We start from the raw sequence: 22,431 nt of genomic DNA, 5'->3' as shown, positions 1-22,431 counted from the left end.
GTAGGACTGAGCTACTGTTGACTGTTTTATGACCTAAGAGCCGTACATTTCAAATCTCTAAACAAATAAAGACCATTTTCTACATTGTTCAGCGTTATTCTTCCTTATCTTTTGAGGTAAATTTAGTATGCATAAAAAGGCATAAAAATCAAAATTATTTGAGCGTGAATTGTGGGTAAGGACAAAAGCAAATCTATGTAACAGCTGACCCTGATTTCTACGTGCCGCTATGTGAAAATAGGAATTACCAGACATAGTTTCACCCTTGCAAAAGCACCCATCGCTTTTTTCCCCCATCTCTCACAGAGAAGAGCCTGCAAGCAGTGATGCCGCGTGAAGACCTACAATAGCTATTCAAGAGTTCCCAAAACTCAGAAATTATTAAATTTCGTAACTCCTTCCATTCTCTGCTTCCAGGGGCTGGCTGTATCTCAAAGCGTTCGTGAAATGGTGTTGAATAAGTCACCACAGGCCATTACATTTCTTTTACTTTGTAACTTAGTATTCTAGAGATGAAAGGGTACTGCTATAAAACCCTGCTCTATATATTCTTTAATAGAAAAGATGAACGGATTAAAAGTCCTCATACAGCAATGACATTTCTCTTTAGACAGACCGTGGAAAACCTTGCAATATTCATGTGAAGTTCTCTAGGGAAAGTCAAATACTCCAAAACCTATTTTCTCCGACATCATTTCTAAGATCATCACACTTACGAACTGTAATTTAATTTATTTGCATTTTTTTTCTTGTCTTTTTTTAGAAGTTTGGGTTTAATTTGGCTTCACAATCGTTCATAATATTGCACACAATGTTTGCAAAAGAAACAAGTGTTTGACATTTGCTAAACATCTGCACAGCTATTTTTATATATCTGGCAAAGAGATTAATTGCAACAAAATAAAAGGAACAGAAATAACTTGGCTCAAGTTTAGTCCATCAGCTTCCACCCAGATCAGCTGCAAACCTCCAGAGAAGGAAAGATTGGTGGTTATTCTCTAACCTTTAGTTTTGGGAGCCGTTTAATGGTCTTCAGCGGTCTTAGGACCCGGAGAACTCGCAGTGACTTGATTGTGTTGATGTCCTTGCCTTTGGTTCCTCTGCAAGGGATAAAAGGCACAAGAACAACAGAGGGAATTGTTTGGTCCTCAGGTCACTAATCAAAATGTCTATAGGTACCCAGTGTGGTTTTGGTTGTGGAAGTGGTTTGGGTTTGTTGGGTTTTTTTTACAGGTTTTGGGTGCCATCCTTACCATGGATGCAGATGGAGTGTGGATGGAGAAGAACGCCCACTTGAGACGCGTTAATCACCGCACAGGAGGAAGGCTGCGGGCAGGACGTGGTCCTTGCAGCGTTCAGCCATACGTGCTCTCCAGCCTTCGCTCACTTCCCAACTACTCACCGAGCATCACCCAGGGACTGGTGACCTTCCTGCCCCAACTCCCCACCAGGGCAACGGTCAAAGCCAGGGCAGCAGCCCCCAGGAGAGGAGGCTCGGTATATCCATCCCAGCCCCAGGCAGGAGAAGTGAGAAAGTCACACTTGGGTCTCCTCCCTCCCACGCACCTGGGTGAGACAGGAGCATGTTTCTTTGTGTGCTTCTTGCACTTCTCTGGCAGGGACGTTGTGTCTAGACAAGCAGTGGCCAGAGGGAACTGGAGCCTTCATGGTGACAGATGGAGCTCTCCCGGGGACCAGAGCTACTCCATGCCCGTACCCTCATCCTCAAGTCTCTCTTGGAAGACATGCTACCAAACCCATGCAGGAACATGTAATATGACAGCATATTACATGCCTGGAACAGTGCTAGGGCAACTTCCCACTCAGGCATGCAGGTGCTGTAAGTCACATTTTGTTTTTACTTGTTGTTAAAAGTGAGTGCAAGACTTGAGACCGTTCCTCTTGTTACCATTAAGAGGTTTTTAGGGGAAGGACAGAGTTCCTTTCCTCGTGCACTTCCAAAATACATAAAAAAGACACAGTGACATCTCTTTCCAACCCAACAGCAAAACAATGGCATTCCCCTTCGTTTCATATGAAGTGAAAAATGGGATGAAAACCTTCAACAGAGTTTTGTTGATGACTACGGGTTTGGGTCTGAGACTGTATTGAGGTAACACAGGTGTGAATGAATAACACGTTGAACGGATGCTGAGATACCTATTCTATGCTCTTCCAGTTTGCTAAACATTTCTTTTCTCCAACGGGAAAGCAATAGGAAAATAAGGAACCCAAGAGACACACAAGAGATACACGCGGGTAGGGGACTGCAAAGCCTCCCCCGCCGTTGGCACTCTGCTAAGGGACAAGCACTGAGAGCGGAGGAAACCACCCGGTTTCGTGGCTGCCTGACCTTGCTCGGCTCTGGAAGGTGCCTTTGTGCAATCTATCCACTTCTAAAAGACTAACAACTCAATCCTAATGCTGTACTGCTCAATACTAACACCAGACTGGAATCCGCAACCTAGAAACACACACTCCTGTCTCATCTCCGGTCTCTTTCTCCAATTCCCAGTCTCTGCGGTTGTCCTGAAATGCAATAAACAGTCAGACACAAGGAATTTCTGGAGGGCCGTGGGTTGTATCCCGATGACTTATAGGTTGAACACAAGTTGCCTTTGCACATGATTTAACCGAAATGGAGGAGAGGGGGGAGCAGGATGGCGAGTTACCTGGTCTTTCCCTGTCTCGTCTTTCAGGGCTGCTTTGGGGACGTTTTAGTCAGCCGCAGATGGATCCTGACTGTTGGCACGGCTGTAAATCCAGGTGATTGAGCTAATACTCATGGAGTTACAGGACTGATTTAATGCCACAATCTAACTATTACATATTTCAAAGAAATCATTTTTGATTCTCATTAGAGACCCTTCAATCTGGTCGAGATGAAGCAGACATTGCCAACACAGCCTTTACGGGCTTTCTCTTCGGGTTTTAGCCTAACTGAAGATCTGGCCCGTGTTTGGCTTTGCATACTTGCTTTCAAGTCACCAACTCCCAGCAAGCAACGATCCTGCCACGGTCACTGCAGCTGTCTCCTTGTCACCATAGCCTCCAGCTGAGCTCCAAACTGGAGCTCCCCTACTCCCCAGGCAGCTTTGTCTGATCCTCAGCGATGCCCTGGCCACAAAGCACTTTGTTCGGCCTCTCAAGGAGGACAGTCAGTGGCAGGAGGGAAGGACAAGGGGAAATAGGTTACTGGGGAGGAGATACCACCTGGCTTGGCCAGCCAGCCTGGCCCCATGGCTGATGGTCACCCAGCACATGCCCATCACCTTGGCTGCCCCCGCGGCTCCCTCCACCCTCTCCCCTCTGCAAGACCAAGCAAATCGTTGGGTTGCTCCATGTTGCCTGGCCATAGATGAGGAAGCCAGGGCAGACAGGGTGAAGAGGCAGGAGGTGAGGAAGGTAGAGGTGAGAGAAGAGTGAAGGTGAGAGGGTTAAGGGACTTGTGGTTGGGGCAGAAGGAGAAAAAAAGAAAAGAGGTGGGATACCCCAGTCCAGAACTATACCCAATTCTCGATCATTTGTGGCCGCGTTTCTGGTTTGCAGATTAAGACACACAGCCCAGCTTAGCAGAGCAGCCACTGGCAGGTACCAACAGAACAAATAAACCCCAACAGTCCTCACCGGGGTTCAAGCAGAACCACCGAATATTTCTGTGAGGCGTCTTCCAGTGCTGCTGATTCCAGGAGACGTAAACACCACCTGTTTACTGCTGCCGTGCATTTGCACCGAACAGCAACTGTACTAGTAAGGCCTCCTGGAAGGGAAGCTCAAGGCGAGAACACAGACACTTCTCCGCTCTGAAGGAGCTCGCTCAGGTCTCAGGGCTGGCTCCAAGCCTGAAGTGACAACCTCTGTGGACTTAATACTTCTAGGAAGGTTAAACAGACCTACTGGGGACTAGTGAATAGGTGGGGCAGAACAAATCCTTCCTCCTGGGACTAAGAGAGAAGGAGCTGTTTTTCCCTCGCATGGGCAGGCGTGCGGATGACTGCACCGAGAGCTTGGAGGTGAAGGGCAGCCAGCTCCAGCCCTGCAAAATTCCTTCTGCCTGAACGAAGGACACTAAGAAAGGTTGATTTAATTTTTCTTCTTTTTTTTCCCTTTCAGGCACCTAAGCAAATAAAGAGCGTGAGCCAATTAAATGTTAATGGGATTTATGATCTAAGTCATATAGAGAATCCTGAAAAATCACACTTATTTCTTGTCACAGCAAGGTTCCTGCCATAGGAGAAAGCTTTTTCAACGGACTGGTACTCTGAACTAGAGGGATGCAAATTACATTTTAGTTAAGTGGGTCTGCAACTATTTCAGCCTGTCAAATAAAACCTTAAGGGTTGTTTTTGGTGGTTTTAAGAAACCCTTCTGCCAATATTGGTTTTTACACCACTCTCATACACAGCTAGATGTCACACAAAATAAAAGCTCTGGATGGAAGTAGGGTTCAGTCCAAAGGTGTACACAAGCACACATTTGACCGGAACATTTCTCACAACAAAAATAAATTGCTACGGAAGGACAAGATCTTAGGTGACTGCAGAATGACAGCTACAAAATTCAGAAGGGCTACAGAAGATCAAGCAGGATAAAGACAGACAGCCAACAGAAGTCCAATGACTTTAAAAGAAAAAAAATAAAGAACATCACGAAGGAAAAAATTGCATTAGGTCAACTGTGGTTGCATGAGGCCAGTTTGGTTTTTTCTGGGGCAGTGTGCTGCTCATTTATTTAAAACATTAAAAATATTTTAAAAGAGCTTTACTTGGCCTTTTTTCCTTTAATAAATAAAAGATCCTTTAAAAAATTAATAGTTCTTTAAAATGGAAGCTTCTTGTGTCTGTTGCTCCTGCCAGCAGCTCTGATTTCACGTAACGTGGGCCTCTTAGAGTCATGCCATCAAATATTCAGAGTAGGGTGGAACCGCTGCCTTCTGCAATTGCCTGAAATCCCCGAGGCAGAAAGTGAATTCCTCCACCAAAGAGTAAATGAGGTCACACAACTCTGCCCAAGCACAAAGCCACCCTCTTCCAGGGCCTAAATGATGTGGTTTCCTAGACAGAAGAAAGAGAGAAGTGCCCAATTTCCTGGACAACACCAAAGACCTTTCTTTGCTTCCTTTTCATCGCATTCCAGGGTTATCTGCTGTGGAGGAGCCCACCCGAGCTCCTGCCCTGCTCACAGCTGCAGCGTGAGATGATGCAGCTCTGTCTCCCCCACTGTCACCGACATAGAACCGTGCCGATGACAAAACCACCACCGCCTTGAAGAACATCACAGAATGGTTTGGGTTGGAAGGGACCTTAAAGATCACCCAGTGCCACCCCCCTGCCCTGGGCAGGGACACCTCCCACCAGCCCAGGTTGCTCCAAGCCCCATCCAACCTGGCCTTGAACCCCTCCAGGGATGGGGCAGCCACAGCTTCTCTGGGCAACCTGCGCCAGGGGCTCACCACCCTCACAGCAAACAATTTCCTTCTGATATCTCATCTAAATCTCCCCTCTTCCAGTTTAAAACCGTCACCCCTCGTTCTATCACTCCACTCCCTGATAAAGAATCCCTCCCCATCTGCCCCGTAGATGGTTAAATGCAACTTTTGCTACCTCCTTCTTTACAAATTGCCCCTGCCAACCTCTCAAAACATGCTCTGTTTGGGTGTCAAAGACTTTTCACCAATGTCGCATTGCCCCAACTGCACAAAATTAGTCCTGAAGCTTCCAGCACTGCTAATGCAATTTAGAGGTGCAATCCTCTGAACAAGAATAAAACTCCTTCTTTAAACCTAGTTATTAAGATTGTCATGAATTGCAACTCACACATTAACGATGCACCCACTAAGTCATCCCTTCAATTCTTTTTGGTACAAATATATCTGCTTATTATTGCTTCTGACTCTCTGGTCAAGGCTCTCCAGTCTACGTGGCTTTCTAGTCTGCTTCTATCCTCTGCTTAAAGAAAATTAGGATGAATGAGGTTTGTTAAGGGAAAATAGGTTTCACTGAATAATGAGTAATAAAGGGACAAAGGAGTCGATGCAATGGGTGTAACATGGTTCGTTTCCACAGTGGCAAGTGTGTGTACACACGTTTGACAGGCATAACAGTGCAGCAAGAGACAGGAATAACGTATTACCCCATGAAACTCCTAGAGAGAGATTCCAGCAAGGAGAAGACAAAGAAAGAGCAGAGTCAATGACAAACAGAAACATAAGGCTATACAGTGCACCCCATGCCCATAGAGATACGCGCTGGCAGATAATCCCATCCCCGGTCCCACACCCACCAACGCAGTGTTCGTAAAAACAAACCAGCAGGGAAGCAACAGATTTGCTCTACAGCGTAGACCCACACATCCCCCCACGGCGCATCAGCCTGACGAGCCGACAGGAAAAATATACCTTCACCCTCCCCATGCTTCGGGAGGTAATAAACCTCTCCGTTGTCTGGCCAACGCTCTTTGCTTTTTCAGAGAGTAGCGTGAAATTCTGCCCGTCCCAGCCACCTTTCTGTTGGTGAAAATGTAAAGATGCAATCTCTCTCTGCTGCTATTCATCAGCTATTTCTACTGAATGAAGAGATTTTTGCACCTGGGGCTGGTAAATTCTGATGACAAATTTACCGGCTGGCTTTAAGCTCCTCTACTTCTATTTCCCTAAAGGCTAAAACCTGTCTGTGTGCTTGTGGCATGTTTATCTCTAGAAAAAGAGAGGGATTTCTCTTTGAAATACATTGCTAAGTGGAAGGCATTATTTTATTATCATCATCATCAGTATTATTTATGTTTCTAGCGTCTCACTGGGGGCCTTGCTTTAAAAAAAAAAAATTAATTTTTTTGAACTACAGTCGAGCACAGAATAGCTTCTAAAGAGCTACAGGCAGAAGGTAGACTGATAGCTGGTTTGAGAGGCCGAGATGGATTTTATGAACCTTGCAGCAATGACTGATACCATCTCGTATGCCTAAACAAACATAGGCTGTTGCAATATTTCGGATGGAAGCGTTTCAGGGAGCTCTGTTTTTCCTAGGTTTTCAGTGATGTGTCCATTCAGCAAAAGGTTGCTTTCCTGGACACCAACGAGGGCAAGAACGTACAGGAGAATTAAATCCCACCCGCTGCATGGCGTTTGTGCATTCTTGCAAACACAAACTGCGAACAGCCACATTAAATACATTTTTACAGTGACACTGATGATGAGTGACAGGACTGCAGTGTTTGCTAGAAAAAGCCCACTAAAAAAATCCAAAACAATGAAGTTCACCCAGTTTATTCTCCAAAAGCTCGTTTTTCAGAATTATCAAAATTCAGCAGGCTCGCTGCGTCCGTCTGGTCTAACTCAACGACTCAGTTGAGCTGAGGACATGACTATCTACCCAATTTCCAGCTGAACAGTCCGAGACGTGTTAGTATTCGTAACTGGACTAGCGGGAACTGGATTTCCTGCTCTCAGATTAGACCAGAGATACTGCAAGTATTCTCCGAATCGGCCGTCAGCGCTCCCGCTGCCAGCTGCCACGTGGACAAGTGGCAGAGGTGGCCGTCACGATGAAAATCACGGAAGAAATTCAAATTTTCCCAAGTCTCAGGAACAGGTTTGGCTCTCACGTGGGAGGCAGTGAATTGGCAGGCAGGTTTTATGCATTCGCTTTCTGTAAATCCCTGCTCAATACTTACTCGAAGAGCATGTAAAATAGAAGCAGCTTGGGGCAGGCTGTTCTGAAGCACAGTCAGGGGATGTGCAAGTCATTTATTGGGAGGCCGATGAGGTTAGATATTCATGGCCCGACGTGAGCAATAGAAAACCTAAGCACAAAGAGGCTCAGAAGGATTAAAAATTATTCATTTTAATCCATAACGGGTTTGAAAGAAAATCTTGCTCAAAGAGAAGATGTTTTAAAGGCAAACCCCGATGTTTGTTCTCGCAGCACAGGGATTAGCTCTGAAGGGCTCACAAAATGCCCCTTTTTCCCAGTCTGCCTTGAAAGTTTGAATTCTTAACGAAAAAAAGAAATTCTCGGTGAACCACGGACTTGGGTAATATTGTTTTGCCAACTTATACTTGTGATTAATGTTATTGTACTTCTATACCGCTCTTCAATTCAGAGGAGCTCCGTTAACTTGCTAAACTTTTTTGCCAGTAAGTTTTTGCTTAACTCAGTCTGACCACATCCAGTTCTGAAAGACGTGATGCTAACATACATATATATATATATATGCAGGGAAACTGAGCCACACACAAGCCTAGTCAAGCTTAAAAAGCACCCTGGTTTTGGATGCCGAATTTTAGGTAAGACACTCCCCAGACCAGCTGACAACCTTGCTTACGGCAGAGCACTCCCGTCCTCTGAAAAGCAAATTCCTAAGGAATAATGACATCGTCTTTAAAGAGGAGGGAAGCGTCCCTTTGAAAAAAAGGGAAAAGCATGACTTGCTCCAAGGTCAAAACAATTCTTCAGTGTAGGATTGGGCACAGAAAGCCTCAAAAAATTGTCACTGTCACTTCCACTGAAAGACAGCAAACGGCGTGGCTGGATCATCTAATCATTTACAGGAAGGCTCTGGTCACAGCTGACAAAAAAAAATAGAGGATTAAAGAATTTGCATGTATATCTCAAGGTGCATTTCCCTATTCCATGTTTAATACAACCTATTCGGAAAAAAGGGAAAAAGAGAAGTGTCACTCCTCAACTCAAGAGTGCCAATCCCACCTCCTTCTGTTGAACCACCCCATGGTCAAATTAGCTTCGGTGGTTTTTATCCAGCATTTGCCATGAAGAATAGAAGATCTGAAATATGCATCTCTCAGCCCTGATGCGAAAGGAATTTTGGCACCTCAGAAGATGAAAAACTCCTTTGAAATATGCCAGGCCAACCTTGCCAGAAAGGTCCCACTAACTTTTTACACTGTGAGGGACGTGGCAGTATTTTTCATCAGCAGAGCACGTCAGAGGAGCAATGGCGGTGGCTGTCTGCCCAAAAATTACTGCCAGTCTAAAATAGACAAGACACGCTTCCGCAGTTCCTTGACAAAGGTGAATGCCTTTTCTCATTAGCAAGTAAAACAGTGCTAATTTCATCGCCTCCTCTAATCACCGTGTCAACAAACAGGTGAGTGGAGTTTGGGCATGGGCTGCTAAACGTTCACTGTAATTACTCAAGGCTAATTTAGCAGAAGATTAATCTGGCCAAATCCTGTAGCCTGTTTCCAGGTCACCTCTTAGAATGTCTCAGGAAAATATTTGCAATACAATTATTCCGTGGTCCAGAACTACAAGTGGAAAATTTCTTTCCACCGTCCAACCCTGAGCTCCCCAAATTCTGAAGAACCTGCATTGCTCTTCCTCTGGTCTCTTCTGAGAAAAAATGCTCAAACCAAAAGCTGATCTTCGCTCTCAAAAAGCAATTCCTCTGTGCCTGTTGCTCAGAATACTCCATGACATTAAATAAGTACATGGAACATTATTTAATGTCACAAATAGAGAGCTGTGATTGAGGGAGGGAGTAATTAGCCTCAGAAGTAAAACTCTCTGGAAAGGCAAGTACCCTGAATGAGGGAGGAGGAGGAGAGAGAAATAGCAAGGGTATATGAACCAGAAATACCCCTGACTCTAGAAATAATGTTTCGTAAAGAGTTCACCGAGCTATCAGCTGATTTCATTAACTACTTTTTCACAGTAAGAACAATTTTTAAAACAATTGCCTGAAGACACTGGACTGCCACAAACTGTTATAACGTGTCCTTGAAAAGAAGTTGGCCAAACGGTCACAAAAATCTTGGCTTAATGTTTGAATGAACAGTGAATGGACTCACCCTAAAGCTGGGAGAATTTTCAAGATATTCTACAACACACATTTAGGGGTTTGTTGTTTTGTTGTTTTTTTTCTTTTCCCCAGCTACGGGATGATAAAGGGCAGAAACTGAACATTTTGCCAAGAAATGGAGCCACAAACTTTACGCTTCAACTAGCTCTGTGCCAGCGTCCTGCCTCCTCTGCAACTTATTTCCTAGAAATTGGGACGTTAAGGAAAATGTACTTACGAGAAGGCAAATGCCACCAAGGCCCCACTGACCACAATGAAGTCCAGGATATTCCACAGGTCACGGAAGTAGGAGCCAGGGTGGAGTAACAGCCCCAAGTCAATCATCTTCAGAAGAAACACAGCAAAAGAAAGAGTTTTAATAAACCAAGTACCAAATCGAGACTACCAAGGTATGGAGCAAGGTCCTTGATCAAATGACCCTTCACAAACTCTTCTTTGGGGCTTCACAGCAGCAGGGTAACGTCTAGATGCTCAGTCAAGCTGCCCATCTCTAATAGGCACAGACAGCTCCGTCAAAACCAAAGTTGAAGCCAATAATCCATAACCAAAAGCACGAAAGCCAAAAGTACCAACTGCTACATAGGATTCTTTGCACAGACACGCACTCTTACACAACCACAGCTACTAAAGATATTCTTATTTTCCTCCACAAAACGTGAGATTAAAGAAACCAGGTGAGCTGATACAGAAAGGCATTTGTTGGGCACTGTCTACTTCCAAGTGCTGTTCCCGAGCTAAGGCTTCCCATCACCATCGCTCCAGGCGTCCTGCTCCACCCTCCCTCCAGCTTCCCAGAAGTAGATGATGGAAATCTGAATGGGGAGGTGAACTGTTCTGCTTGGAAAAATTCTTACCTTGATCACCATCTCAAACGTAAAGACACCCGTAAATATATAATCCAAGTATTTCAGAGCCTACATGGGAAAGAGAAATGAGTATTAGGGAAGACCATCCAGTGAAGGGCTATGAAGATGCTGAGGGGACTGGAACACCTCTCTGATGAAGAAAGGCTGAGGGATTTGGGGCTCTTCAGTCTGGAAAAAAGACGACTGAGGGGGGATCTTATCAACGCTGATAAATACTGAAAGGGGGGTGTCAGGAGGATGGGGCCAGGCTCTGTTCAGTGGTGCCCGGCAACAGGACAAGGGGTAACGGGCACAAACTTGAGCATGGGAAGTTCCACCTCAACATGAGAAGGAACTTCTTTGCTGTGAGGGTGGCAGAGCCCTGGCACAGGCTGCCCAGAGAGGTGGGGGAGTCTCCGTCTCTGGAGACATTCCAACCCCGCCTGGACGCGTTCCTGTGCCACCTGCTCTGGGTGACCCTGCTCTGGCCGGGGGTGGGACTGGGTGATCTCCAGAGGGCCCTGCCAACCCCCACCGTTCTGGGATTCTGTGAAATAATCTGCGCATGAGCAAAAAGTCTATTCTAGCAATGGTCTATTTGCTACAACAGGGAAATATCATCTGATGGGAGGTTTTCAAATAGTTTAGGCACAAACTTGAATCATCTGATTTAAACAGCAACATTTTTTCCGGTCCTTGCCACACTGCAGTATGCAGGCCCATGGGTTGCTTCAGTGCACCTGCACGTATGGCAGGTTTAATAAGGCAAAATAGCTATTTCAAATCGAATTATTTAAATACCCTTTCCTAAAGAGCTTATTTGCCAGCATCTGTGTAGCAGCCTGGGTTTCTCCTCTGCTGGAGCTGGTGACAGTATTATTAAAGACCTTGGGAGAGTAAGAGAGTGATAAAGTCCTTTTTGAAAAACTGATTCCATGGTTATTAAGGATGAGGAAAATAGATTGCTGGTAGTTACTTCATCTCATTGCAGATACAGGGATTCGTGGATCCTCTTCTGGAAAAAGCTAATACTGACCAGATTCAGAAGCAGGAGGCCAGGCCAGGCAATTCCTGCTCGGACCTGGTTTGCCAACTGTGCTCTGAAGCAATTCAGTTCCTTAATCTGTTTAAGGGCTGGATGAACACGGACTCCACGGCACACATCCTGGTAAGCGCAATACCAGTCCATTCAAATATCTATAGATACCTCCTAAATTTTAACGTAATTCTGTGGATGGCATGCACCTATTCGCAGTCGGATTCATACGATTATACGCAGTGGATGGATGTTGTCAATATAAATATCACACTACATCCACACACTGCAACTATCTACGCTGAAGAGTCCAAAATTAGGCAACTGCACCTTGCAATTTCTATACTTAATCCCCAGTTCTGTAGGCTCCCAGTTGTCCGTGTACCTGTAACCAGCCCGGTGCCGGTGTCCTCATGTGAATGTGCTCGAATAAAGACACCCAGCTGGCTGCTTGACGAACGCGCCTGGGCTGCACGTTCCTGCACGGAAGGTGGCACACTCCACTTCTGCTCCTAACAGCGCCCATCCATGAAGTCTTCTACTTTGGTTTGACACCCACGGATGAGCAGATTTTCTACTAATTCTAGCAGATTGCTACCATGCTAGAAAGCCATATCTGGTTTTATTTCCTCAGGCTCTGCTCTAGCAGGAGCAGGGGATTTTAGGACAATTTCAGCCCTGGCTTGTGACTGGGGAAGCTCTTCCCATTGCTGAATGGTGCATAGGCTTTGCAGGCTTCTTCCACGTAAGTCACACCAGCCAAACAACCAGTGATTTCCAAGTTCTCAAACTCAAAGGTGGTTGAAGCAGCAGAAAGGGACAGGAATTGTGAGCGTTTTCATAGCAGAACAAGCTAGTTTGAGCGTGTTATTAAAGAAAGCTCCCATTTTGCACTTGCCAGTGCACCACGTTATCTCTGGGAGATGGGAACAGATATGCCATGTGCATCACTGCCGGGAGAAGCAGGACAGCTTTATTCTGGCCATGTTGGTTGGTACTCACATCATTCCTCGGTGACTCGGCTTGGACAGGGTCTTCTGCAGCCAGGGCGATGCTGCTGAGGGCTATCACTATGAGGATGACCATCTCGAAATAGCGCAGGTTGACGATGTAGTGGAAGAGGCGGCGAATCCTGCAAACAACATAAGCACACAGGAGGGCTATTGCGGGTGCTGGAAGTCAAGTGGCAGAAGACTGGCAGAAGGCCAACGTCCATCAGGAGTATCACCTTTAGGATTCCTAATACAATAGTGGTAAGAAAATAAACGCTAGGATCAACGGTTTTAAACTCCAGTTTGCAACAGATCTGTGGTGAGAGTTAAAGGCGGGTATTTAACATCTGCACCGGTCTCTACGCCCTCTGCAAAGCAACAACATCTACCCATCCCTTTATCTAACCATCTATCAAAAGGGCACTGAGAGCTTTCAAGCATTCAGACTCAATTCTAACAATTATGTTGGTGTACCAATCTTTTTCACTTTGAACTCACAGGCTAAAGTCCTACGAGTTCAAAACTAGTTTTGAAATCCTTTTAATATCAACTAGTCCCTTTAAGATTGAGATATTTGCTATGCACTGTGAGACTCTTAGCTGAAACTGGCTTCGTAGGTATGAGCTTTACTTCTAGCAGTCTCTCTCTTGCCAGGTACCTCTGCCTGCACTTTATTCTAAGCTGCGCTTTATAAGCTGCACAAATACTTTACAGTAATATATTTGATTACCTTAACCTAACGTTTTTCTTCACAAACTGTGTCCAAGAAAAGCGACAAATGCTTCAATTTCGAAGTAATGTAGACCCATTCACAAATTTCAGCTAATAACTCTCCCTGACCACAATTCACAAATACTTAACTGCACAGAGAACTCTATATTTGCCCCATATTTGTCAGCTGAATAAAGGACTTTGGTTCTGCCATTGAATCAAATTATGTGTGCAACTTGGCAAGAACCTCGTTATCTGAGAACGTAATTCACTTACTACCTCACATTTCCTCTAAGCAAATATCTGGACAGTTAGAGTTAAAATTTATTTTTCACATCCACTTATATATTCATTTTCTCTGGGTTGCTAATCGATTCAGAACGCAATAGAGCCACAAACAGCGAGGAAACAGATTTGAATCAAAACAACCTGAAGAAAAGTGCTTTTGTGGATCCCTTAACTCCGGTTATCAATCCGACAGAAGAGGATTATCATCCATGTGCTCTATGAATCCATAGCGGTGAAAGGCAACATTTTCAACAACATTTGTAACTGTAACTAACTCGTGCATCAAACTCAATTCATCAATGAACTAACAAGTCCCTGTTTTTGGATCTTCACCATTCACGACCAGCAGTGAGATGCGGGAGCGTTTGTAAACTGCCAGCAGTGTTTGGGAAATCATTTTAAATGCACGCCTGTTTTGAGAAGGTGGGTGGCACTTGGAAATACCTTTCATTTCTGCTTCCCAGAACTCTTTTGCCCACCAGCAGGACCCGGGTCACCCATCCCCGGCGGGGCTGGGAAGGGAGGGAGGTAGCAATAGATGTGGTGAAAACCTTCATAGCCCAAGAAGCTGAAAGACCTCTCCTGAGAAGTTAGCACCAGCCAAAACACCTGGGGGGATCCAGCTGGGCCTGCATCTTGCCCAGGGGAAGAAAAACAAGCCGCTGACATTCCTAGAGTTTGGTCTTCATCTTGCTGTTTCCCCTGGGCCCTGTGTTACAATGCCTCTTTCCCAGTGAACTTTGTTTTTTCAATAGTCTTTTAGCACAGCTTTTGGGGGACGGTGTGTGTGGGGGGGGTGTGCTGGAGAAAACTGCAAGATGCCTAAAACAACACACTAAATCCTGGACTATGAGGCTCAGAAGGTCACAACAGTAGGATGAGGTGGGAAAAGACAGCGGACGTGTGAAATAAAGAAGTCTTGCTGCTTGCCCTCTGCCCGGTCCTCTCCTCAGCTCAGACCCTTTTGGGCTTGGGACCATCTGGCTTCCCATTCTGCACCGCTGCCTTTAGCATTTTACAGCTCACACTCATTTTGGGGGGTCACTCCACAACAAAAAGACTTGAGCTACCAAATATTAGGGAAATACTGTTTCCTTATCCAACCAAACAGGGGCCAAGCTCCGTAATTCAGGTTTGGCCGAGGAAGTATAATCCCACTATGAGTGCACCTGTTCTGGTTTGAGGTAAAACAAAACCAACTTTCTGTTCACTAATTTTATTTCTTAGCTAGGCCTCTTCTAACTCTCTGAAATTAACAGCATGTTGTGTCTAAAATGGTTCGTTCGGAGTGATAAGACAGTTTGTGCCAAGGAATGGTACGCAGAAATGCTCTTGCTTATACTTGCTGTTATAACAGCCAAGGTCAGCTCATTTCGTTATTTGCCCCGTTGGAGGGTCAGAAGCAGAAAAGCGCAGAGGGGTCCCACCCGCGGGGAGGAGCGGACAGGACAGGTGACCCAAAATTGACCAACGGGAGTATTCCATCCCATCTGCCTCACGCTCAAGCTGAGGGATCAAAGGGTCAACTCTCTTTTCTTCAAAGGCTGACGTCCGAGGAGGACCCTGTCTGTTCATCTGCCTTTGATCCCAATCCGTGGGTTCCTGACTCCAACTCTGGAACACGGTTCCCACCCATCGCTGAGTCCAGCCTGGGGCTTCCCCAGTGCCTGCCGGTGACGCCATCCTGGGAGCTTAATACGGTTTTGTACATACTGTATCTATTTCATTATTTTCCTTTTTATTTTATTATTATTATTTTATTAAAGTAGTTTAGTTTCTTCTGAACTCGTAAATCTCTTTATCTCTCCTCCTCCTTTCCGTGTACTAGAGGCTGCGGGGGAGCATCTGTTGCCGGCCATTGGACGATTTGGCCAAAACCACAACAGCACCTCATCTAATGCCCTCCCCTCCCCTTCGCTGCCTTTGCCATGAATTCAAAGGACACGTTCCCTTATTTGAAATAGCACAATGCTACCACAGCCTTCTGAAAAGGGAAAACTTTCGGGGCTTTCCTCTCAGTTACCCTAAAGCACCCTGAGGTCTGCCCAGCAGGTGGCTGGAGAAGGCAAAGGGGCAACACAAGTGTCTCTCTTGTGGGTTGGAGATAGAAGAGGCACGTATTGAGTCTTCAGTTTGTTTCCTTCGGAGATGAGATTAGATTAGCCGTAGTTTGGGGTTATTCTTCCTCTCTACCAGCTGGCATTGAGAGAGCGTCTCTATCTTCTCCCAGTGATGGATTCCTTCTGGGCTCACAGCTGTACCACCTTGAGGCATGCAGGGCCGTAGCCTGAACAACACCGCTGGCACTTGTGGTTAAAGAGAGTATTCAGCCTGCCCACCATCTGGGGTGCCATGGATTCCGCCACAGCCGCATCTCTGATGTCAAAGATGAGTACACGGAGCAGCCCGTTTTGTTCCATTGACTGCGCAGGAGCCAGGATCTCACCATCCTGAGTAGCAGGAGGTGTAGCAGCACTCATTCTTCCACCAAATGGAGTTGCCAAAGGAAGGGCCTGAGTCCACCTTAGGTATCCGAGCATGAGTACAACCTCGGAGAGCAACATCTGGGATCTGCAGCAAGTCTACCTGAGCCAGAGAGAAGCTATCGCGTCTGCTCCTAGCAGATCTCTGGGCTGGCAGAAGTTGCGAACGCCCTCCTTTGCCTTAAGTTACTGCTTAAAATGACTCACAGGCCTTCATGCTACAATTATTACAACCCCTGCTGCTCTTGTCTGGTCCTGCAGCCCTTCAGAGCGACACATTCAGTATCTACAGGCTTTGAGTACAAAGTTCCCCATGAGGCCAAGACGCCTGAAGCGGAAGAAATGCTGCAATCCCAACAGATCCCACAAACTGTACTCTCAGCCTCGGCACATGAAAAATATTCGCGTTTTCCCAGATGTTCGAAGTTTACAGTGATGCGAGGGTACTAGTATGGAAAAAGCATGAATTCCAGCTGAGGACCCTGCAAGAATTTGCTGACATCAAACCCAACCTGCTTCTCCTGATAGATAATGCCTTCTCCCAGGGATCGTCCATCCTCCCACCACCAGTGATCTACAACTGACCTGACCACCACCAGGGCAGTTAGAGAGGGTCTACCTAAAGCACCTTGTTTTTTCCTATCCTGGCAATTTGTTCCCCCAGGAAAGCCCAGCTGAAAGGCAGCATCTGGTCCGCAGCCTACATAAACTTTTATTTAATTTCCCGATGAGTTTGACTGGTAGAGATGAAGATCAAGCTGATGACGCTGCTTTGAATACCCATGCTTGGAGTACCTGCGACCCGCAAGCAGTAATATATCGTCAGAGGACTTACGGATTTGTAGGACTTAGGATGAACATGGAACTGTAAGGCAAGATTGGTTTCGGCCCGTTTTTCGTCAAGTCATCGACGTCTTTCTTCTCCTCAGTTTTACTTTCAAATTCAACGTTGTTCACTGAAATGTGAATTTAAGGAAAGAGAAAACAGAGAGTTAAAAATGTATCTGCAGTCTTCCCCCAGCAGGCTGCCTGCAACAGCTGGATATGCAAACAATGCAGCTGGGATAGCAAACAGCCTTTGAATATGTTGATTAAATGTGATGAACAATCATTTGATTATTATCGCTGCTATTTACTACAGTATGATATACACGGCAATTATACTCCTTAACTGCTGCACTGACAAGCAATGTATCAGAAACGGCCAGGAAATGAAGATGCCCAGTGCAGACAAACAAAGAAACCTTACGCTTATTTATACAAGAGCTGCCAAACTGAGCATGGAAATCCCATTCCAAACTACCATAGATCATTAGGGAGAGAGGATTCACTAGGGATTCATGGAAAGACAGACGGTAAGTCTAACCAAACGCATAATTCTCTATATTTTCCCATAGATCGGTAGCAGGATTGTCTTTGGAACGTGTAAAAGAGCAAATTCATAGATGAGCTTTAATAGTTTTGGGGCTAAGACTGCTGAATTTCCCAGCATGGGAACAGGGACTTGGAAGATGCTGAGGGGACGGAACACCTCTCTGATGGAGAAAGGCTGAGGGATTTGGGGCTCCTCAGTCTGGAAAAAAGACGACTGAGGGGGGATCTTATCAACGCTGATAAATACTGAAAGGGGGGGTGTCAGGAGGATGGGGCCAGGCTCTTTTCAGTGGTGCCCGGGGACAGGACAAGGGGTAACGGGCACAAACTTGAGCATGGGAAGCTCCACCTCAACATGAGGAGGAACTTCTTTGCTGTGAGGGTGGCAGAGCCCTGGCACAGGCTGCCCAGAGAGGTGGGGGAGTCTCCGTCTCTGGAGACATTCCAACCCCGCCTGGAGGCGTTCCTGTGCCACCTGCTCTGGGTGACCCTGCTCTGGCAGGGGGTGGGACTGGGTGATCTCCAGAGGGCCCTGCCAACCCTGCCATTCTCTGATTCTGTGGAAGGGGCTCCCTGGATTTCCCAGCCCTTTGCCTGCATACTGTACCCCAGCTTTGGCAGAGCTCCCCAGGCAGAAAGGTGTCGAGCTCCATCTCACACCAGGTTTTTAACTTACATCACCCCCTTTTCGAAGATTGTTCTGAACTTCACTCCCCAAGGTTAGAAATACATTCTCTAATTTCCATCATAAGTTTACTTGCAGGGGGTTTACATGATAATTTACTTAAGATAATTTCCAATATATGAACTGGAAAACATTTTACACTGCAAATTCTCTTCTTATACAGATATATACACTTGTCGATTAATTCACAGGCCCTAGAATCAAAAAAACCCCACCCACTTATAAAGTGTTAGGTGCAGGTTTTTTATTACTTTTTATTTTATTTTTGCAGCAAAATGACCTTTCATTGTGTGTGAGTGACATGTTCAATAAACTCTTTAACGTATCTCAAGCCAGATACACGGGAAATGGCCAGGAAAGAGAGAGGTTGATAAATTGTGATTGACGGGAATTCGGTATTGCAACATAGTAAAATTACCATTTAAGAAAAAGAAAGGGGGAAAAAGAAAAAAAGACAAGTCTTGCGTGGCTGACAACACTGAAAGAAGCAGGTGGAGCCACTGCTGGCTTTGTCTGTGCCTCTTGGAAAGCAGAGTCCTGACAGCCTGTGACCTAACGTGGACCTCTTGGATTTCACACTGCACCTCTCCTTGTCATCCCCCCCCTGCAGCTCCCCAGACTTCTCTGGGCTGTGCCACAAACTGGGCAGAAGAGGCTGGTGGCTGCAGAGCAGACCATGGGCACAACGGTCTTGGGGTCATCCACAGAATGGTGTCAATCTGTGTTGACACACCCAAGGGACAGAGCTCCAGAAAAGGACAAGCTGAGAGAGATCTACTGAAACGGAGATGTGGAGGGTTGCAAGAAGCTCCGAAATTCTCCGAAATTCTGGAGCAAGAAGCTCCAGCGTGCAGGAACCCGAAGGAGCAGGGTCACACCATGGAGGCTGTGACTGCTGTGCAGCCATGAAAGACCTGCTGCTCCACAGCGGGGTCAACTAACAAGCCAAGAGGCGTGAATTCTATCTATGGGCTTGAATGCAATGTCACTGCCTCCCCTGTCCTCTGCTGAGGGACCTGTGGCCAGTCAGGGCCCTGGGACACCAGAGGAACCGTAGCAGAACACTGCTGGAGTGGCAGCTTGCAGCATGGCAGCAGAGGAAGATGAGCAAGCAGAGGACCCACTCCTGTGCTCACAACAAGGTCTTGACTGGTTTGCTGCAGAAGTTGCTTATTTTGCCGCACAGCTCTCGGTTACTACATTTTGTTGTTTTTCTTGCTTTTTGCATCTTTCCTTTATGTAAAGATACATGGATGGATGTCCTCTGGTGAGCCATCTCCAGGGAATCTCACCTGGCGTTTTCCAGAGCCGCCAGCTGACCCTCACCCTGGGGGTTCCTGCAGGCTGCCTGAATTCTAGAGCCTGTATCAACAACAAGCTCTCCCTCTCCTTCTATTGCCAGGATGCTGGTGGCCAGAAGAGCACCCATCACCCAGCGCGTGCTGCTAGCTCCTTAGAAAGTTACCTCTTTTCTGGCAGTTTCATGACAAACAGCAGGGGGACAAGGGCACTCACTTGGTATGACGGTGGTCTCCCCCGGCGGGGCAGTGATAGTGACAGGGATGTTCACAGTGGTGGTTTTGTCCAGAGGGGGCTGAATCATCCGCGTCACGTTCTTCTGGTTGTCAGCATCTTCTGGCTGCTCCGGCACTTTCTGCAGGTAGGTGCTGGGGAGGGTGTGCACGGGGACACTCACGCTTCCGCTCGCTTCAATCTCACACTGGCTCTCCCTAAGGTAGAAAAGCAGATTTTATTAAACGTGGCCCAGGAAGGACGTAGAGAACATCTGTGCCCTGATGCTGCACCTCTTGCTGGGTTTCATAGACTTTTCTTCATGGAAATTCCTTGCAGAAAAGTCACAGACTGCGGGACAACTTACTGATAGCACAGTATGTGACCTCTTCCTCTGAGACCTTCTGAACCAACATCCAAGCACAACATTAAGAGGAACTGTGCCACCAAACGTCACTTTATTCAGTTTAATGCGACTCGGAACCGAGGTTCATCAGCAAGGACCACACGGCACTTGCATGGAACAGTGACATTAGCTTTCCAGCATCAGCTGGTTTCTGAATGAAGTCTGACATTCTGCTGCTTAATGGTCTCCTGAGGGATTATTTAAATGTGGCGATTCTCTTTTCCAGTCCTAAACCACTCTGTAACGTCACTCTAAGCGACTAAATAGCGTCTGTGTTCCTCTGCGGCAGTGGCTCTATTTCAGTGAGGAGGAAAGTGAGGTTGTGCACATGATCAGACTAAACTGTATGCAAAGTGTTGTGAAATCCATCTGAAAGGAAGATAATACAGACAGGAAAATTATTATCTCAGTGCCACTCACAGCTCTCCACGGTGACATGAACTCTATTCCAAAGAATCCCAGTGAAATTTCGTTTCCATCAGACTAATAAAGCTGCAAAGGCAGTCCATCCTTCTTTATTAACTACTCTAAATGCTTCACGAGTACTATTTTTCTCACTTGACTTACATAAGAATTCAGCCCAATGGGGTACATCATTGTTCTTAATGGAAGAAGCCACGTGGCGCAACAACTGGTGATGCAGCTGACAGGCTCACCACGAAAAAAAAAGAAAACCAAAGGGCTATAAGCGAGACTGGATACCATTTCAAAACATGCCCCTCAGAGGCTGTGAAATTTGCTGTTCCGCCTTATGTCCTAGAGGGTCTCTTGGTATTTACACCAAGGATACTCCCCTTCCTTAAACCTGAGCTATTCTATGGGCCAGCGTGGACGAAAGGCACCTTTGGGAGCCTCTGCCAGTAATGATTTAAGCAAAATGGACCTGCAGGTTACGGTGGTAGATGGTGTGGGTGCAAGAAGAGCGGCAGGGAACGCCATGGGGAGGGGAATAAGTCATTTCCTAAAAGGTTTTTGGGGTCTCGGGTCTCTTTTGAGCTGTCCCGGGGACGCGTCTGGCCCCGCAGCACTCACTTACTTGGGCTGATGATTCCGGTGCTCCTTCTCGCCAGCCTCCCCCTCCTTCTCCCCGTTCTCCTTCTCCACCGAGTCGTACGTTGACAGCGCCCTGTTCCTGAACCTGTGGCGTCTGTGAGGCTCTTCTCCGTTCTCGCCCTTGGATCCCGGCTCTCCTTCCCTGTTCCCAGACCTCGACCCTCCCCGGTGTCGGGAACGCCGCTCGCTCCTGGCCCCGTTGATTGTCCCGTTGCCTTCCTTGCCTTGCCGTTCAGCAGAGTGCCGGTGAGTCCGATGCCTACGGTGCTCCTTCTCAGCGCCTTCTTCCACCGACCCTCGGCGATGGTGCCTCTTTCCCCCTTCCTGGCCCCTGTTGCGATCGCTTTTCCCTTCCTTGCTCCCCGCTTCCACCTCCTTGCTGCGGCTCCTGTGCTGCCTGTGCCGCTCCTCCTTGTTGTTGGCACCAGATTCCCCGTTCTCATCCTTGGTCAAGTCCCCCTTCTCTTGCTCTCCCAATTTGTCCTTATCCCGATGCCGGTGGTGCTTCCGCGGAGCTTCTGCGCCATCGGTGGAGCTGACTTTGGTCTGCTCCACCTCCTGCACGTCCACAGGGCTCAGCTTGTTGATGTTGTTCCTCCCTTCACTCCTCGGCTCTACCACCAGCGGCCGATCCAGGTGAGTCTTCATGTCTGGCCTGATGTGCAGGGTGGTCGCGTATCGCACCCGCTCCTCCGGATCCAGCTCGTTGTACAGCGCTTCGCAGCTGGCTCGGAAATTGTGCATCCGGATCTGGCTGGTCCTCTGCTCCCAAACGGACTTGGATTTGGAGGAGTTCTGCTGCTTGCTAAGGAGGGGAGGAAGGGGAAAAGTTAGTACCCAACTTTGCACCAATTCCCCCAAAAAAGCAATTAAACAAAAAAATTAGAAGAAATTTTCAGCTGAGACGGGGGATTAGAGGGTTGAGCCAAAGAAATTATAGGAATGGAGAGAGAATGGCTGGCAGAGAGAACATGAGTGGGGAAAGCCAGCAGGATCATCAGTGTTAGTTTGCTCCCGCACGCGTTAGACATGATGAAACAGGCCCTCCGGAAAATGTGGCCATCCCCCTTGAAAGCCTCGGGTAGTCTGAAGGGTTAAAGTCTTTGCGCACAAAAATCATAGAGCACAGCCTGAGCTTTCAAACAGTCTACAAGGCTTCCCAAAAATTAGCAGCACCCTTCTCCCCACCTGGAAATGTCTGGATAAGCAAATTAGTGTCAAGTTAGA

At 46.8% G+C, this 22,431-nt stretch overlaps 1 protein-coding gene across 1 annotated transcript in view; it reads right to left on the bottom strand.

The window, feature by feature from the left end:
- Positions 1 to 22,431, bottom strand: part of CACNA1B (calcium voltage-gated channel subunit alpha1 B) — a 312,680-nt gene that overhangs the window by 63,934 nt on the left and 226,315 nt on the right. The window contains exons 20-26 of the mRNA XM_074608904.1: positions 21,188 to 22,009; positions 19,749 to 19,963; positions 17,010 to 17,130; positions 12,703 to 12,832; positions 10,674 to 10,733; positions 10,037 to 10,143; positions 1,004 to 1,100 (exon numbers count right to left, since the gene is read on the bottom strand). Coding sequence (XP_074465005.1) covers positions 1,004 to 1,100; positions 10,037 to 10,143; positions 10,674 to 10,733; positions 12,703 to 12,832; positions 17,010 to 17,130; positions 19,749 to 19,963; positions 21,188 to 22,009 — 1,552 coding nt within the window. The remainder of the gene's footprint in view (positions 1 to 1,003; positions 1,101 to 10,036; positions 10,144 to 10,673; positions 10,734 to 12,702; positions 12,833 to 17,009; positions 17,131 to 19,748; positions 19,964 to 21,187; positions 22,010 to 22,431) is intronic.

The sequence above is a fragment of the Larus michahellis genome, chromosome 15 (assembly GCF_964199755.1).
Source record: "Larus michahellis chromosome 15, bLarMic1.1, whole genome shotgun sequence".
In the NCBI taxonomy this organism is placed as follows: domain Eukaryota; kingdom Metazoa; phylum Chordata; class Aves; order Charadriiformes; family Laridae; genus Larus; species Larus michahellis.
This window is presented reverse-complemented; position numbering and strand designations above follow the sequence as displayed.